General features: G+C 39.3%; 1 protein-coding gene across 2 annotated transcripts in view; it reads left to right on the forward strand.

The window, feature by feature from the left end:
• The window catches only part of LOC135094781 (uncharacterized), a 74474-nt gene extending 56150 nt beyond the window's left edge, over positions 1-18324 (forward strand). Inside the window, exons 6-9 of one of the 2 annotated variants that reach the window (XM_063995147.1) lie at positions 8818-8925; positions 10146-10289; positions 16740-16890; positions 18179-18324. In XM_063995147.1, coding sequence (XP_063851217.1) covers positions 8818-8925; positions 10146-10234 — 197 coding nt within the window. In that variant the 3' untranslated portion in view covers positions 10235-10289; positions 16740-16890; positions 18179-18324. The remainder of the gene's footprint in view (positions 1-8817; positions 8926-10145; positions 10290-16739; positions 16891-18178) is intronic. The other variant, XM_063995146.1, reaches the window with a different exon arrangement.
• Positions 18325-20283: the final 1959 nt, after the last annotated feature.

The following is a 20283-nucleotide window of genomic DNA, read 5'->3' on the forward strand; positions in this document are numbered from 1 at the left end:
TCTTCTGTTGTTAAATTTTTGGTTTTATTATCATTATTGTTATTTTTGTTGTTTGTGTACAATGTGTGTGTGTGTGTGTGTGTGTGTGTGTGTGTGTGTGTGTGTGTGTGTGTGTGTGTGTGTGTGTGTGTGTGTGTGTGTGTGTATAAAACTGTCAAGAAGTTATTACTACTACGGCAATGCACCACCACCACCACCACCACCATCAACAACAACAGCAGCAATTACTACTACTACTACTACTACTACTATTACTACTACTACTACTACTACTACTACTACTACTACTACTGCTGCTGCTACTGCTACTAATACTACTACTACTACTATTACTACTACTACCGTATCCCTACTACTGCTACTGCTACTACTACTACTACTACTACTACCGTATCCCTACTACTACTATTACTACTACTACTACTACCGTACTACTACTACTACTACTGCTGCTGCTGCTGCTGCTACTACTACTACTGCTACTACAGCTGCTGCTACTACTACTACTACTACTACAGCTGCTACTACTACTACTACTACTACTACAGCTGCTACTACTACTACTACTACTACTACTACTACTACTACTACTACTACTACTACTACTACCGTATCCTTACTACTACTACTTTTACTACTACTACTACTACTATTACTACGACTACTACTATTACTACGACTACTACTACTATTACTACGACTACTACTACTACTACTACTACCACTACTACTACTACTGCTACTACCACTACTACTACTACTACTACTACTACTACTAGTACTATTACTACCTTACTCCTACTACTACTATTACTACTATTACTACTTTACCCCTACTACTACTACTACTACTACTACTACTACTACTACTACTACTACTACTACTACTACTACTACTACTACTACTACTTCTCCTCCTCCTCCTCCTCCTCCTCCTCCTCCTCCTCCTCCTCCTCCTCCTCCTCCTCCTCCTCCTCCTCCTACTGCTGCTACTACTACTACTACTACTACTACTACTACACTACTACTACTACTACTACTGCTTTTTAATGTACATACGGTATCACTAGAAGTATCCATCACTGGAATAAGCACTGGCTCTTTGACTGAAAACAGCGTTTCCTTTTTTGTATGTTAGAAGGGCACTGGCGTAGGGCAACAGAAAATAGGGAAATTAAAGCATACTGAAAGTACCAATCATTTTGAGGAGAGTCCAAAAGCAGGGCCAAAAATACTCAGAGAAGAGTCTTGAAACATCCCTCTTGGGACAGTTCAAGTCATAGGAAGGAAGAAATACAAAAGCAGGCAGAAAGTTTGAATTTACTAGTAAAAGGGATGAAAGATTGAAAATACTGCTTGATTCTTGCATTAAAGAAGTGGACAGAATACGGGTGAGAGAAAGTAAAAAGTCTTGTGCAGCGAGGCTGTAGGACTGGAGTGACATGCAGTTATGAGTAAGAAGATCAGAAAAGCAGTTAGAATGAAAATAGCGATGGAAGATAACAAAAAATTAAACTTTACCTCAATGATGGAGGCTGAAGACAGCCAGAGGAGAGGAGTTCATGAGGCAAAATGCTTTTGATTCCACCCCCTTTAAGAGAGATGTGTGAGTGTAACCCTTCCCCTCTACATGTACGAGCATGTGAAGCGAACTCCATCACTGGTTTAATAAGGACCCTGTTTAGAGTTAGCAGCCAGGTGGAGTTAAAGAAAACTAGTGATGACTTTTTTTTTTTTTTATGTAGGAAGGACACTGGCCAAGGGCAACAAAAATTCAATAAAAAAAAATGCCCACTGAAATGCCCAGTCCCATAAAAGGGTCAAAGTAGTAGTCAAAAATTGATGAATAAGTGTCTTGAAACTTCCCTCTTGAAGGAATCCGTCATAGGAAGGTAGAAATACAAAAGCAGGCAGGGAGTTCCAGAGTTTACCAGAGAAAGGGATGAATGATTGAGAATACTGGTTAACTCTTGTATTAGAGAGGTGGACAGAATAGGGGTGAGACAAAGAAGAAAGTCTTGTGCAGCGAGGCCGCGGGAGGAGGGGAGCCATGCAGTTAGCAAAATCAGAAAAGCAGTTAGCATGAAAATAACGGTAGAAGACAGCTAGAGATGTAACATTGTGGCGGTGAGAGAGAGGCTGAAGACAGTCAGTTAGAGGAGAGGAGTTGATGAGACGAAAAGCTTTTGATTCCACCCTGTCTAGAAGAGCAGTATGAGTGGAACCCCCCCAGACATGTGAAGCATACTCCATACATGGACGGATAAGGACCTTGTATAGAGTTAGCAGCTGGGGGGGTGAGAAAAACTTGCGGAGACGTCTCAGAACACCTAACTTCATAGAAGCTGTTTTAGCTAGAGATGAGATGTGGTTCCCAGTTCAGATTATAAGTAAAGGACAGACTGAGGATGTTCAGTGTAGAAGAGGGGGACAGTTGAGTGTCACTGAAGAAGAGGGGATAGTTGTCTGGAAGGTTGTGTCGAGTTGATAGATGGAGGAATTGAGTTTTTGAGGCATTGAACAATACCAAGTTTGCTCTGCCCCAATCAGAAATTTTAGAAAGATCAGAAGTCAAGTGTTCTGTGGCTTCCCTGCGTGATATGTTTACCTCCTGAAGGGCTGGATGTCTATGAAAAGACGTGGAAAAGTGCAGGGTGGTATCATCAGCGTAGGAGTGGATAAGACAAGAAGTTTGGTTTAGAAGATCATTAATGAATAATAAGAAGAGTGGGTGACAGGACAGAACCCTGAGGAACACCACTGTTAATAGATTTAGGAGAAGAACAGTGACCGTCTATCACAGCAGCAATAGAACGGTCAGAAAGGAAACTTGAGATGAAGTTACAGAGAGAAGGATAGAAACCGTAGGAGGGTAGTTTGGAAATCAAAGCTTTGTGCCAGACTCTATTAAAAGCTTTTGATATGTCCAAGGCAACAGCAAAAGTTTCACCAAAATCTCTAAAAGAGGATGACCAAGACTCAGTAAGGAAACCCATAAGATCACCAGTAGAGCGGCTTTGACGGAACCCATACTGGCGATCAGATAGAAGGTTGTGAAGTGATAGATGTTTAAGAATCTTCCTGTTGAGGATAGATTCAAAAACTTTAGATAGGCAGGAAATTAAGGCAATAGGACGGTAGTTTGAGGGATTAGAACGGTCACCCTTTTTAGGAACAGGTTGAATGTAGGCAAACTTGCAGCAAGAAGGAAAGGTAGATGTTGACAGACAGAGCTGAAAGAGTTTGACTAGGCAAGGTGCAAGCACGGAGGCACAGTTTCGGAGAACAATAAGAGGGACAGCATCAGGTCCATAACCCTTCCGAGTGTTTAGGCCAGCGAGGGCATGGAAAACATCATTGCGAAGAATTTTAATACATGGCATGAAGCAGTCAGAGGTTGGAGGAGAGGGAGGGACAAGCCCAGAATCGTCCAAGGTAGAGTTTTTAGCAAAGGTTTGAGCAAAGAGTTCAGCTTTAGAAATAGATGTGATAGCAGTGGTGCCATCTGGTTGAAATAGAGGAGGGAAAGAAGAAGCAAAGTTATTGGAGATATTTTTGGCTAGATGCCAGAAATCACGAGGGGAGTTAGATCTTGAAAGGTTTTGACATCTTCTGTTAATGAAGGAGTTTTTGGCTAGTTGGAGAACAGACTTGGCATGGTTCCGGGCAGAAATATAAAGTGCATGAGATTCTGGTGATGGAAGGCTTAAGTACCTTTTGTGGGCCACCTCTCTATCATGTATAGCACGAGAACAAGCTGTGTTAAACCAAGGTTTAGAAGGTTTAGGACGAGAAAAAGAGTGAGGAATGTACGCCTCCATGCCAGACACTATCACCTCTGTTATGCGCTCAGCACACAAAGACGGGTCTCTGACACTGAAGCAGTAGTCATTCCAAGGAAAATCAGCAAAATACCTCCTCAGGTCCCCCCAACTAGCAGAGGCAAAACGCCAGAGGCATCTTCGCTTAGGGGGATCCTGAGGAGGGATTCGAGCGATAGGACAAGATAAAGATATGAGATTGTGATCGGAGGAGCCCAACGGAGAAGAAAGGGTGACAGCATAAGCAGAAGGATTAGAGGTCAGGAAAAGGTCAAGAATGTTGGGCGTATCTCCAAGATGGTCAGGAATACGAGTAGAGTGTTGCACCAATTGCTCTAGGTCATGGAGGATAGCAAAGTTGAAGGTTAGTTCACCAGGATGGTCAGTGAATGGAGAGGAAAGCCAAAGTTGGTGGTGAACATTAAAATTAAAGTCTCCAAGAATGGAGATCTCTGCAAAAGGGAAGAGGGTCAGAATGTGCTCCACTTTGGAAGTTAAGTAGTCAAAGAATTTCTTATAGTCAGAGGAGTTAGGTGAGAGGTATACAGCACAGATAAATTTAGTATGAGAGTGACTCTGTAGTCATAGCCAGATGGTGGAAAACTCGGAAGATTCAAGAGCGTGGGCATGAGAGAAGGTTAAGTCATTGCGCACATAAACGCAGCATCCAGCTTTGGATCGAAAATGAGGATAGAGAAAGTAGGAGGGAACAGAAAGGGGCTACTGTCAGTTGCCTCAGACACCTGAGTTTCAGTGAGGAAAAGAAGATGAGGTTTAGAAGAGGAGGTGGTGGTGTTCTACAGATTGAAAATTAGATCTTAGACCACGAATGTTGCAGAAGTTAATGAAGAAAAAGTTGAGGGGGGTGTCAAGACACACTTAGGGTCGTCAACAGAAAGGCAGTCCGACCTGGGGACATTTATGGTCCTCTCCCCAGATGGGGACTCCGAGGCTGGTGTAGGAGTCGCCATGATGATTTTTAAATTTTTGAGTGAAGGGTGTGTGTGTTATTAGGTGCTTGTAGTTTTGTGTGGAGGAAGAGAGTTGTCTTTAGAGGGCAGGCTGTGACTGCCCCCCTGTATTGTGAGACACAAAGGGAAATGTTCAGTGAGGTCACAGCTGGGTTTAATTATTTCACAGCATCCCCTGAACAGTGCTTTAGACTTCACTGTGAGTAATTATCGTCTTGGCAGGTGTCTACTGCCTCCTCCTCCTGACAATAGCCCCTTTTCTGTTCCCTCCTACTTTCTCTATCTTAGAACGCCTACCTTCATGAAAGCTGTTTTAGTGAGACGAGAAGATTTCTAGTTTATATTAGTGGCATGTAAAGTACAGAATGAGATATTCATTGTAGAAGAGAGAGAGAGAGAGAGAGAGAGAGAGAGAGAGAGAGAGAGAGAGAGAGAGAGAGAGAGAGAGAGAGAGAGAGAGAGAGAGAGAGAGAGAATCTGATTGTCATTCAAAAAGAAAGGATAGTTATCTGAAAAGTTGAGTTGAGTCGACAGACGAAAAAGTGGGTATTGATGCACTGAACAACACAGTGGCTTCTCTGCCCCCGACAGAAATTTCATTAAGATTAAAAGTCATGAGTTCTGTGGGCTCCCTGTGTGAGTTTTGCAGTTCCTTAAATGTTGAATGTCTGGGAACAGATGTGGAGAAGTCCAGAGTGGCACGTCATCATATGAATGAATAGGATAGTGAGTTTGGCTTAGGATATTGATGAATAATAGGAAGAGAGTGGGTGACAAGACAACCCTGAGAAACACACATTATTTAGGAGAAGAGCAATGACTGTCTACCACAGCAGTATTAGAACGGTCAGAAAAGAGGTTTGAGATGAAGTAAATGGTAAAACGACGGGTGCTGTAGGAAGGTAGTTTGACCATCAAAGGTTTGTGTCAGACTCTACCAAAAGTTTTTTATGTTTAAGATAATTGAGAAAGTTTCACAAAAATCCCAAAAAGAGGATCAGCAAGATTTAGTAAGGAAAGTCAAAATATAGTAGTAGTAGAACGGCCACAATAAGATCCATACCAGTGAAAGTTATAAAGTGATGGATTTTTAAGATTTTTCCTATTAGGAATAGATCATTATTTTATTTATTTTTTTTTTCAGAAAGGCAGGATATTAAAGCAATAGGACGGTAATTTGAAGGGTTAGAGCGTTCACTTTTTTATAGTATCAAGCTGAATGTAGTCAAACTTTCAGCAGGAAAGAAAGATAGACATTGATAGACACATCAGTTGGAAGAATTCGATCATGCAAGGTGCAAACACGGAGGCAAAGTTACGGAGAGCAACAAAAGGGACCCCATCAGGTCCATAAGCCTTACGAGGCCACTGAGGACATGGAATACATCGTTTGGAGGGATCTTAATAGAATGCATGAAATAGTCAGCAGGTGGATGAGAGAGAGAGAGAGAGAGAGAGAGAGAGAGAGAGAGAGAGAGAGAGAGAGAGAGAGAGAGAGAGAGAGAGAGAGAGAGAGAGAGAGAATACCTAAATCACCCAGAGTTGATTTTTTACCAAAGGTTTGAGCGAAGAGTTCAGCATTAGAGATAGATGAGATGGCAGCGGTGCCATGAGGTTGAAGCAGAGAAGAAAAATATGAAGACTTATAATTATTGAAGATCTTTTTTTATGCCAGGTATCATAAGTCACGTTTTCAATCTGGAAAGATTTTAACATTTTCCATCAATGAGAATGTTTCTGGATAGTTGAAGAAGTCTTGGGTTGATTCTGTACAGAAATGCAAAGCACTTCAGTTTCAAGAGATGGAAGGCACAGACACTTTGTCAGCCTCCCTTCTATCATATATAACACTAGAAAAGTCTGAATTAAGCAAAAGTATAGAAGGTTTAGGGCGAAAGAAAGAGTGAGGAATGTAAGCCTCCATGCAGGACACAGTCAACTCCATTATACACTCAGCACACAGACACGGAGTCCTGACACAGTAGCAGTAACATCATGGAAAGTCAGAATAACACCTTTGCCTAAGATGATTTTTTTTTTTTTTTATGTAGGAGGGACAATGGCCAAGGGCAACAAAAATCCAATATAAAAAAAAAAAAACACTGAGATGCCAGTTCCAGAAAAGGGTCCAAAGCACTAGTCAAAAATTGAAGGATAAGTGTCTTGAAACCTCCCTCTTGAAAGAATTCAAGTCATAGGAAGGTGGAAATACAGAAGCAGGCAGAGTTCCAAAGTTTACCAGAGAAAGGGATGAATGATTGACAATACTGGTTAATTAACTCTTGCATCAGAGAGGGGGACAGAATAAGGGAGAGAGAAAGAAGAAAGTCTTGTGCAGCAAGGCCGTGGGAAGGCATAAAGTTAGCAAGATCAGAAGAGCAGTTAGCATGAAAATAGCGGTAGAAGACAGCTAGAGATGCAACATTGCGGTGATGAGAGAGAGGCTGAAGACAGTCAATTAGAAGAGAGAAGCTGATGAGACTTTTGATTCCACCCTGTCTAGAAGAGTAGTATGAGTGGAATCCCCCCAGACATGTGAAGCATACTCCATACATGGACGGATAAGGCCCTTTTACAGAGTTAGCAGTTGAGGGGTGGTGAGAAAAACTGCCAGAGATGTCTCAGAACGCCTAACTTCATAGAAGCTAGTTTAGCTAGAGACAAGATGTGAAATTTCTTGTTTAGATTATAAGTAAAGGACAGACCGAGGATGTTCAGTGTAGAAGAGGGGGACAGTTGAATGTCATTAAAGAAGAGGGGATAGTTGTCTGGAAGGCTGTGTCGAGTTGATAGATGGAGGAATTGAGTTTTCAAGGCACTGAAGGATACCAAATTTGCTCTGCCCCAATCAGAAATTCTAGATAGATCAGAAGTCAGGCGTTCTGTGGCTTCCCTGCGTGAAATGTTTACTTCCTGAATGGTTGGACATCTATGAAAAGATGTGGAAAAGTGCAGGGTGGTATCATCAGCGTAGGAGTGGATAAGACAAGAAGTTTGGTGTAGAAGATCATTGATGAATAATAAGAGAGTGGGTGACAGGACAGAACCCTGAGGAACACCAGTGTTACTAGATTTAGGAGAAGAACAGTGACCGTCTACCACAGCAGCAATAGAATGGTCAGAAAGAAAACTTGAGATGAAGTTACAGAGAAAGGATAGAAGTCGTAGGAGGGTAGTTTGGAAATCAAAGCTTCGTGCCAGACTCTATCAAAAGCTTTTGATATGTCTAAGGCCACAGCAAAAGTTTCACCAAAATCTCTAAAAGAGGATGACCAAGACTCAGTAAGGAAAGGCAGAAGAAATTGGTGTTATAGGACAAGGTACAGATACCAGGTTATGATCGGAAGAGCCCAGCAGAGAGAATAGTGTCAGAACAAGCAGGAGGATTCAATGTTAGGAAAAGGTCAAGAATGTTCAGAGTGTTTCTATGGTAGTCAGGGATACGGGTTGGGTGCTGCATTATTTATTCTAGGTTGTGAAGGGTAACACATTTAAAAGCCGGAGATCTCCAGGAATGGAGATCTTCGCGAAAAGGAAGTGAGTTAGGATGTGCTCACTTTAGACGTTAGGAATTTGAAGAATATTCCATAGTCAGAGTAGTTAGGTACTACTACTACTACTACTAGTATTCCTAATACTACTATAACTAATGATAATAAATATAATAAAGATAATAATAATGATAATGATAATAATAATAATAATAATAATAATAATAATAATAATAATAATAATGATATATGAGGAAAACACTAATATGTAAGAAGTATACTAATGTAAAAATGTACATTAGTACACTTCTTGTACACTTCTTAGTTCACATCTCATAAAAGTGTACAAATTTGTAGTATAAAAATATATCATAAATGCTGTCCTAGTGTGTGTGTGTGTGTGTGTGTGTGTGTGTGTGTGTGTGTGTGTGTGTGTGTGTGTGTGTGTGTGTGTGTGTGTGTGTGTGTGTGTGTGTGTATGATGAAAGGCCAGCAATCATGTCCCCCTGCACTAACCCTTCCCTCGCCCCACAGTAGAGGTCGGCGGCACAATGGGGACAAATGGCACCTTTGGAAGTGTCATGGTAGAAAAACCTCCACCTTATCCTGGAGCACCTCAGCACACCTCAGTCAATCCCCCAGGTGAGAGCCAACACACACACACGCACACACACACACACACACACACACACACACACACACACACACACACACACACACACACACACACACACACACACACTGATAAGTCACACTACTACTGCCTACATCCATTTCCAGGTGAGGTCAAAGTACACCTGTAATTACTTCTGTCTCTATTTTTTTCTCTCCCCTCTTTCTCTTTCTGATGTGTGGTGTTTCAATTACTAGAAAATTTTGTTTAAAGTAGATAGCAGAAAAATCCCAGTTGCTTGCTTTACTTTGTTTAGTTTTGTAGGTCTAAACGGGGGAGGGAGAGGATGTGCGCCTTCTCCTTCACACATATACTTTACGTACACCAGTTTCAAACACACACTTGTTTAAAAGGTCCCTCTCATAGCTTGTCTACATCTGCGTGTGTTTGCTGACTCCAAACCTATTAATGGAGGGTAACTTTTACCTCTACATACCAACACATTTACATTCACGTTTCCTTCTTTCTCCCTATTCATATATTTGCCTTAAGGTCTCTCTCTCACCTGTTCCAAGCCACATCTACTCATCTCACATGTGTGTCTTTCCCTCATTCCTTATACCTGTCTTCCTTCATCCCACACCTGCACCAAGCCTCCATTACCTACCCACACCTGTCCCGGGAGTCCTGTATAACATTACTTATTTACATCGTCTAAGAAAGTTATTTATTTATTTGATTATTTATTTTTATTTATTTATTTATTTATTTATTCATTCATTTATTTATTTTTTATTTATTTTTTTATTTTTTTATTTTATTTATTTATTTTTTTTTGAGAAATATTCATAGGGAAGAAAATTCGTCGTGTTATAAGCCAAGACATGCAGTCATTCCAGCACTGCAACATTCAGTTCTCCTGTTTTCTTGCTGAACTTCATCTGACTACATTCATTCCTGGCCATACCTGGCACTACACTCTTCTCGGTACATTCCACACCTTTACCTTAACCTAGCCCATCACACACGTGCGCGCGCGCACACACACACACACACACACACACACACACACACACACACACACACACACACACACACACACACACACACACACACACACATACACCTTCTTTTCCGAATTCTCAAATTTACACAACTATCCTTTGTCCCTCCCCCTAAACCAACAGCCCTTCTTCAGGTCTCCCTACCATTACCTAACGCACCTATAACACACCTGTTCCTTCGGCAGGTACGACGCCTTCACCTGGGAGTGGGAACCTAACCTTCCCTGGTTATACCGTTGGGTGCACGGCCCGCTATATTTATCCATTACCTTAAGCTTAACATAACCTCCTCATCAGCTGTCCAGGGAACTCCACACCCTCACCACAAGGTAGGAGTCAAGGGGACCCCTCCTCCCCCTCCTCCTCCTTCTTCTCACCTCACCCTGCCCCGTCAGATACTCCATTCTCCCCCTGCCACCGGTGTAGACTTTTTTAAGACTCTCTCAGAACAGCTACTACAGTTACTACTACTACTACTTTGGCTAATACTACTATTGCTGCTATTGCTACTATTACTACTACTACTACTACTACTACTACTACTTTTTTCTTTCTTAGTGATTTCATTTACTTCTACTGTTATTGTTTCCTACCTACGTTACTACTCCTACTACTACTGCCATTACAACAACTACTACTACTACTACTACTACTACTACTACTACTACTACTACTACTACTACTACTACTACTACTATTACTACTACTACTGCTACCAATATTGCTACCACAACCACCATCACCACCACAACCATTGCCACCACAACCACCACCAGACAGTGCATTTTTGCTTGTTTGTTTATCTGTTTGATTGTTTCAGTGTGTGTGTGTGTGTGTGTGTGTGTGTGTGTGTGTGTGTGTGTGTGTGTGTGTGTGTGTGTGTGTGTGTGTGTGTGTGTGTGTATACACGCGCATGAGTGCATATTGTTTGTTTGTTTGTTTGTGTGCGCGCGCGTGTGTGTGTGTGTGTGTGTGTGTGTGTGTGTGTGTGTGTGTGTGTGTGTGTGTGTGTGTGTGTGTGTGTGTGTGTGTGTGTGTGTGTGTGTGTGCAAATGTAGTCCAATACACAGTTAACATACACACACACACACACACACACACACACACACACACACACACACACACACGCACACGCACACGCACACACACACACACACGTAAATATTTTGCCCTGTTTGGTTTCTGTAGACGTCTCGTAACAGAATAGTTTTGTACTGCTACTGGCTAGAGCAATGCTAGCGTAGAGAGAATGAACTAGAGAAATATAAAGTTAAATTCAGCTTAAAACTAGAAAATAGACAGAGTGAAAAAGAAGCAAGTAATTTTTGTTTGTTAAAAAGAAGAAAAGGAGCTTATGAGCAGTCTTGGATTCTTATATAACCACTTCTATATTTGTCTGTTCCTTTCTTTGGTGTCATGATAGGTGCTTTAGTAAAAAGATCCAAGATGGCGCATTCTCCATCATGTAAGAACCACTGTTGACACTTGAATAATTCTGCAGCTTGTTGTAGTTGTCATTAAATTTCACTAACGACCCATTCCCATTGAGTAAGTCTTAAAAGAAGTGACCTGTCTCCTCCCCTCCCCCACTGATTCCTCCTTGACACCCAATACTCCCTCTTTACGTGGACTCCCCTCCCTCATTGCTCCCTCACTTTCGCCTCCCTCACCTTTCACCTGCCCTTAATCACCTTAATTATCTAGCAACTTTTCACCTGCTCGTTTCACTTTACTTTAACCTCTCGTTCATCTTTCTTAATTATCTAGCCTATACCTATAATTGCCTTTTTTTCACAAAGTTTTTTACCTGGCTAATTTATATCACATATAGTTAGTGTGGTGGAGTGTGGTGGAGTAATTTCATCACTTGATAGTACGCTAACATAGTAATGCTACCACTGGCTGATGCTGTCATCTGGTGATTGGCCCAAACATTTTTTTTTCTATCTTGTTTTAATGTGCAGGAAGTTGATTTTGTATTTGTATCAAAATTAATATTTGTTTGTAAGCAACCAGACTGTGCAAATTCAAATACCGTGGTGGCTTGGAATCAGAATCTAATTCGTTTAAAGGGGCTGTTCAGATTGCGAAAAAGTTCGTATTCCGAAACTTTTTTTTCCATAAAAAATAATGGAAAGTTAATCAGTCCGTTTCTGGAACTCAAGACTCACTACCTCAGACAGTAATCTAAACTCTTTATCAATGAAGTGTATATTCATACTTAGTTCAAGTAGTAAATAAACAAAAACCTCTTAAAAAAGTATGCATGCGCAATCACAAAAAATTCACTCCTGTATGGGCTCAGTACGATAGACGAGGCAACAGACGAGTGGTATTGTACATGTTGTGTACTGATGTTGCCTAGAACATACCGACCTTAACAAAAATCTCATAAAAAGTATGTATATTGCAATCACAAAAATTCGCTGTTGTATGTGCTCAGTATGACAGGCGAGGCAACACACAAGTGGTATTGTGCATGTTGTGTACCAATATTGTCTGAAGCAATAACATAACGATTTTAAGGCAGCATTATTAAGTGACAAAAGTAAAACTGCGGTATGATAAAAAGTTTTACCAATTAGAGACGTCGCAGTGAGGCTGGTAGATACCTATCAGCGCCAGCATTTTTAATTGTCTCCGATTTCCTGGGGCAAAGGGGTGTCTTAGCTAAATTTGAAATCGATGTGCAGGAAAAGTACAGCATGAATTGCTGCACAAGTGTATCTAAAATTAAAAACATAACCCTTAATATTAATATTCATACTTACTGGTGTATGATAAGGCTTTGTTAATTGAATTATAAAATAAAACTAAAATAGGTAATTATTTTTTTTTTTTAAGTAAGTATGAACAGTAAAAATAAAAGGATGTTGATTTCGGCTTGTGCATTTTATCTGGGAATGTTGAAAAATATCAGATATCACTGACACGTCCTGTATATGAAATCAGTGAAATAAAAAAAAAAGAACAGCACCGCTGGCGGACGTACGACGTACTTATCTTGATCATGATTCTTCAGTTAAAGAAAGCGCCGCGCGCCGTTAGGAAGGAGTGTAAAGTGTAAACAATAGCCTCTCAGTTCTGCCGATACAAAGGCCTTTACTTTGCTTTACTATATCCAGAATAGGATATAGCTCGTTCTTTCAAGAATTTTCTTGATTCCGCTGTAGTCCATGATTGTGGCGGTGATGTATCCATTGTGCAGGGTAGTCGAGTGTCTGTGTTTTGGTTTGCTCGCTGCCCAAGTACCCGAGGATAGTGATCGTACCGCAAAAATAAAGTCTCTGATACAAAATTATATTTTCTTTACATTAAATGGATTTGCCTGTTGTTTAGTACATGAAAATGCAAGTATATATTAGTATACTTCCATTGAGGTCAGTAGAAAATTACAGATTGCCTGCCTTGATACACTTATAGGCTCTTTTAAGAATATCATCTGAAATTATGAATAGAGGCTCAAACAATGTCATGTGCTGTCAGTTATCACGAAATTAATTGACTTAAAATTCAGACGCATTACTGTGCAACGATACACCTTTGTAAGCTTGTAAAACCTTGCCCCAAAAAGTATTTATTTTCCGGCGAGAATTAAAAATTCTGGCGCTATCTGGTATCAAAACGCTCACTGCGACGTCTCTAATTAATCTTATTAACAACAAGGCAATTGTAATCACTCACTCATTGCCAGCCGCCATCTTGATTCACTCTCTGTAACGGTTCCAGAAATGCAAAGGAACTGGGCGAGTTTTCGTCGCCCTGCGGTTGTCTTGTTAATATTGTGTGATGTTGTTTGTTTATGTTTTAGGATTGTTTGTTTTTATTCTGTTTATTATTCTTGCATTATTCTCTTTTTTTTTATGTTTATACGCTACGTTGGTGTTCAGTTTCTGAAAATGTGTTCGAATTTTAGGGCAAAATTTTATCGAAAAAAAAAAAAAGTTTGGATTCCAATTTATTCGAACAATGGGACATTCAGATTCCGGGATCACCACTGTAATCCAGTATCTTACAAATCAATATAATATTAAGAATATAATCTCCAAACAGCGCACGTCTCACAAAAGACGAGAATACTTTGGCCAATCAGCGGACGAGAGTGTCGACCAGTAGCAGTGTTACCATGTTGACGTGTCCCCCACGTGGTGGCATCACTGCACCATGTTCCAACACACTGAGTAATTTTTTTTTCTTTTTTAAGTCTCATTTGGTATGATCATCTAAACTTATACGTGCTTGATTTGTCAATTAATTGCACTTCACCTGTTTAAATAATTAAACTAATAGTTGCCTTGCTTCATTACGTTTTCTCACCTAGCTTCACCTGGTTTCCTGACCTCAGCCACTCTGTTTGTCGATTGGTATGCACTAATCCTCTCACTTAATTAGTAAACAACAGGTATTTTTCTCACTTGAACTCTTGTCACCGAGTGTGATTTACCTGAACTATCTTTTACCTGTTTAATGCCTATTAATTTTCTCTCTCACCTTAATAACTTTTGTACGATAATTGATTTTTTTTCGAGATTACCTTTCACCTGTCTATTCTTTTCATTTTTTTTCTCTTTCATATCTTGCTCGCCTATCCCCACCTTCTAACCTCACCCAATGCACATTACAATTACACACACAAAAAAAAAATTCATTACTTTTTTACTTCCTTGCAGACACACTGATCATATTTTTTTGTAAGGCTTTCCAACACTCAAAAAAAATAAAAAAATAAAAAAATAAAATAACGATAATAATAATGATAATAGATTAAAACTTTTCACAGCTTTCTTCACTATGTAGTTTCGCTTAAGCTTGGTCGCCTGTCTATTAGCATGCTGAAAAAAGACAAAAATCTTGAATTAAAACTTCCTATTTTATTTGAATTAATTTTTAAGCAGTTAATTTACAGCTTCATTTTTCTTTAGTTTATCATTTTCTTGTTCTGGGAGAGTCTTTGGAGAATTAATAACAAGTCAGTTAACCAGTAAGCTTCAGATAAAACACTGGAACACTCTGCAATACAGAACTTCTCTGAGTGTTGCAAAGATCTGTTGCTTATGAGGTGTGTGGCTTGTGGCAAAAATGTCTACACAGGGAGGGATGGAGAAGGTGGTGGTGAAGGAGGAGGAGGAGAAAGGAAGAAGGAGGAGGAGGAGGAGGAGGAGGAGGAGGAGGAGAAAGAAGAGGACATGGAAGGGAAGAGGAAAGGAGAGAGAAAAAGGAGTAGACATCACTCTCACTTGATAATGCTGAAATTTTACTTTTAGTGGCTATTATATTAATTAGCTTTGTGTGTGTATGTGGGTGTATGTGTGTTTACGTTCTTGACCTAAACTGCCGTTAAACATTTCGTTTCGGGCATAACTCTTCCGTGAAGCTTACGTGGTCGGCCTCAGGTTTTGTGGAGGCTTAGTTAGTAGGCCCATACCTGTGGCAGTGCAGATCTTTAGAGTGACGCCTTAGCACACTCATGCCGACCCGCAGAAGAGAGGATTGATAGGAGACGTGTGGGCAATTATCGGCCTCTAGCTTAAAAAAAAAAAAACGGCCAGCTCCAAGCAGAACTTTAATTTGGATCACCGTTCGAGCGCCGAGCACTAAGACAATGTGTGTGTGTGTGTGTGTGTGTGTGTGTGTGTGTGTGTGTGTGTGTGTGTGTGTGTGTGTGTGTGTGTGTGTGTGTGTGTGTGAGAGAGAGAGAGAGAGAGAGAGAGAGAGAGAGAGAGAGAGAGAGAGAGAGAGAGAGAGAGAGAGAGAGAGAGAGAGAGAGAGAGAGAGAGAGAGAGAGAGAGAGGTGTCTGTATCTACCTGACTACCTGTGGGGAGTGTCTGCTTCCCTTTCTGTATGTTTGTCTATGTACCTGTTAGATGTGTCTGTCTGTATATCAGTTTATCTCCTTATACGGGATATTAGATATTTACCTAATTTGTCTGTTTTCATGGAATGTCTGGCTACTTCAGTGTGTGTGTGTGTGTGTGTGTGTGTGTGTGTGTGTGTGTGTGTGTGTGTGTGTGTGTGTGTGTGTGTGTGTGTGTGTGTGTGTGTGTGTGTGTATTTGTTGGTCTATCTGTCTGTCTGTCGGTCTGTCTTAGTCTGTCTGTCTGTCTGTCTGTCTGTGTGTGAAGTACGATTCACTAAATTGAAGCCACAGAGTAAAATCTTAGTCTTTTTCCATATATGTGAGAGTGGCTGTGTCTTTCTCTCATTCCTAAAAAGCATCTCCCTTGCTTTCGTTCTCTCTTTGTATCTCTTTCTCCTTGACTCACTACACTTGATATCGTACGGGTTTGTTTCTCTCTCTCTCTCTCTCTCTCTCTCTCTCTCTCTCTCTCTCTCTCTCTCTCTCTCTCTCTCTCTCTCTCTCTCTCTCTCTCTCTCTCTCTCTCTCTCTCTCACACACTTTGCATCACATTCCTAACCAAAGATACATGCAGAGAAAAGAAAAACAAACCCAAACGATGAGGAGAAAACAAAAAACGAAGTAATAATAATCCGAGAAGAAGGAAAATTTAATACTATATCATAAAGAAAGCCAATAAAAAAAAAAGAGAGAAGCAGCAAAATACCAAAAAATGAGTAACACTGAAAAAGAAAAAAAAAAAAGAGAGAAGCAGTAAAATACCAAAAATGAGTAACACTGAAAAAAAAAAAAAAACGGAAAAGATCATCTGTTGTCCCGTCCTGTCCCGTCCCAGCAAGGTTAATTAGTCCCACCTGTCCCACCTGTTCCCGTGCTACCTGCCAGCGTTGATAGCCGGCCACACATTCCTCTCTCCATCAGACACCAGCCCGGGAAACCTGTGTCGCCCTTCGGCAGGGGTGGGGTGCAGTACGCGTCTAATGTTCAACGTTCTCTTCTGCCTGTGTCAGTGAGAGCGTCCGGCTCCGAGAGTGATGTATCTTCCACTCAGAAAGAAGAGTGGTTTGTATAGGTGAGTGTGGACGAGTGCTTGGTGTCTGTAGGATGACTAGGAACCATATTTTGAAACACTTCTGTGCCGCATCTTCACTACATTCAAAAGGTTCTAGGTGAGGTCACACGGGCTTTTAAGGATGTTTCTTTACTGTTCTAGTAATAGATTAACATGACTTCTATGCTCTTGACTGGAGACACTCTTAAGAACCCGGGTAATCATCTCTGCCTCCTTTGAAAATAGTCGTGATGAGAGAGCAAAACGTTTCTGAATACGAGTGTGTGTTATGAATGTTGTGTTTCTAACATGAATGGGTGTCATGGCTGTCTATGTGTGATGACTGCATGGTATGAGTGCGTTCGTGTAATGACTGTGTGAAGTGTGCTTGTGTCATGCTTTTATAATATGATTCTCCTCGTGTGATGATTGTGAGATGACTATATTGTATAAATATGGTTATGCCATGACGTATTTTTGTGCTTCTGAAGCGAATGTATGGTAGAAGTGTTTCTGTCGTGACTGTGTGATGACGATGGTACAGTGTTTGTATGATTGTTGGATGACCCTATGGTATATATGCGTGAACTGACTGTATACTGACAGTATGGTGTATGTTAATGTAGTGGGGGTATGTTGTCTGTATGGTATAGTTCTGTTTGTGTTGGCTATGTGGTGATTGCATAGTGTAGGTCTGCTTGTATGCACACTGTCTGGAATGTCTATCTCAGTGAACACTATGGTTATTATGTAGTATGAATGTGAACTTGTGTGTTGTCTGTATGGTGACACTATATTATAAATGTGCCTGCGTGATGGATGTGTGACAGATATGGTATGAGTGTTTGTGTGATGATGTGCATCTGTGTATATCTGTGTATAGTGGTGTCATTGAGAAAGCTCTGCGAAGGATTGAGATCAGGTATGAGGTGTGAGTGACAGGTGTGTACAGAAAAAATTATGTGTGTAGACATGTGGGTGAAAACAGGTGTGGATATGAAAGTACAGCTACGTAATGAAAAGAACAAGTGCATATGTATGGTTGTTGTTGTTGTTTAATGAATGTGACAAATGTGTGATCAAAGAAATTTGTGTGTGTGTGTGTGTGTTGTGTGTGTGTGTGTGTGTGTGTGTGTGTGTGTGTGTGTGTGTGTGTGTGTGTGTGTGTGTGTGTGTGTGTGTGTGTGTGTGTGTGTGTGTGTGTGTGTGTGTGTGTGTGTGTGTGTGCATGAGATAAGTGTATGTTAGAGTTGTGTGTATGAGGCAAGCGTGGAATGAACAGGTGTAATTAATACTTGTTTACGTACAGGTGGAAATGGACGAGCGTACTAAACTCCCTTGTCGCAGGGCTGCCTCCCGATGTCCACCAGCTGCTCCCCAGATGGACATCCACCTCTCTCTCTCTCTCTCTCTCTCTCTCTCTCTCTCTCTCTCTCTCTCTCTCTCTCTCTCTCTCTCTCCTCTCTCTCTCTCTTCTCTCTCTCTCTCTCTCTCTCTCTTCTATCTATCTATCTATCTATCTATCTATCTATCTATCTTTTTCTCTCTCTCTCTTTCTCTTTCTCTCTCTCTCTCTCTCTCTCTCTCTCTCTCTCTCTCTCTCTCTCTCTCTCTCTCTCTCTCTCTCTCTCTCTCCTCTCTCTCTCTCTCTCTCTCTCTCTCTCTCTCTCTCTCTCTCCCTTCACTCAGAGTTCCTTGTCAACTGCATTTATTTGATTCATTATCATCATGGTGATAATTTAGAAGAAAAATGAAAGAAAATGTAATTAATTTCTTTGGTGTAAACTAAAACATTACCTCTTGATGTGTATGTGTGTGTGTGTGTGTGTGTGTGTGTGTGTGTGTGTGTGTGTGTGTGTGTGTGTGTGTGTGTGTGTGTGTGTCTGTGTGTGTGTGTGTGTGTGTGTGTGTGTGTGTGTGTGTGTGTGTGTGTGTGTGTGTGTGTAGATTTTAAGGTAGGTGGTCTAAAATACGTACACACAAAGTTCACATCAATTTCCTTGACACAGCAATACTTACATCAAAGTACATTTACATATCGAAAGCCATGTACGTAAATAACAATATGTGTATACATACTCCATATCCATACATACATAAGAAGATATGGAAATTAATGCGAATTTATGAAAAATATGTAAACATGAATAGAAAACATATGATAAATATAAGTCCAAAAATCTAACATCAGACGATGACTTCGCATTAAAACTTGATCTAAATTTAAAATGTACCTAAAAGTACTTGAAAATCAGCGGAAAAATACCTGATGAATAGAAGAAAAAAAAAAAGATAGACATGACGGAAGTGCCTCTTTTTAATGAGAACTACATTAAAATACCTATAAAGAAATTATCTACTTCTAATGACACGTATTTTCCAATGAAAATGTATGTTTCAATAAGACATAATATTTCGTAATATCTTTTCAACACTTTTTGTTTTGTGATCACATAAGTAAAGTAGAAATACAAATAAACAAATCAGTTACATGAAATAATAAAAAAAAAAGAAGAACAATGTTTTCAAAATTGTGTCACAAATTTAACAAAATACAAGAATACTAATATAAAGACAAAGATGCGGAAATTACCAAATAAATGTGGAAATTTTCAAAATCAGAGAATAAAATATTACAAAAAAAAATGGATTACCTTTAATTTTCAATAATATATATATATATATATATATATATATATATATATATATATATATATATATATATATATATATATATATATATATATATATATATATATATATATAGTACACACACACACGCACACACACGCACACATTATATATATATATATATATATATATATATATATATATATATATATATATATATATATATATATATATATATATATATATATATATATATATATATATATATATATATATATATATATATATATATATATATATATATATATATATATATATATATATATATATATATATATATATATATATATATAGAGTACACACACACATGCACACACACGCACACACACAGATATATATATATATATATAAATAAATAAATATATATATATATATATATATATATATATATATATATATATATATATATATATATATATATATATATATATATATATATATATATATATATATATATATATATATATATATATATATATATATATATATATATATAGTACACACACACACACAGACACACACACTCCCGTCGTAATGAAAACCGTTTCAAATTTCCCTGCAATAAAGTTTTTGAAAAAGGAAGACATAAAAACAACAATAAAACGAGATCCATCAAGTTATTTCAGAATGTATTGGAAAAATTTCGTGTTTCAGTATTTTTCATTTATTTGAACAACGTATTCTTTTCACATCCAGCGCTTATTTGGCAACTCTGCCCAGAAT

Source organism: Scylla paramamosain, chromosome 46 (genome assembly GCF_035594125.1).
Source record: "Scylla paramamosain isolate STU-SP2022 chromosome 46, ASM3559412v1, whole genome shotgun sequence".
Taxonomy (NCBI): domain Eukaryota; kingdom Metazoa; phylum Arthropoda; class Malacostraca; order Decapoda; family Portunidae; genus Scylla; species Scylla paramamosain.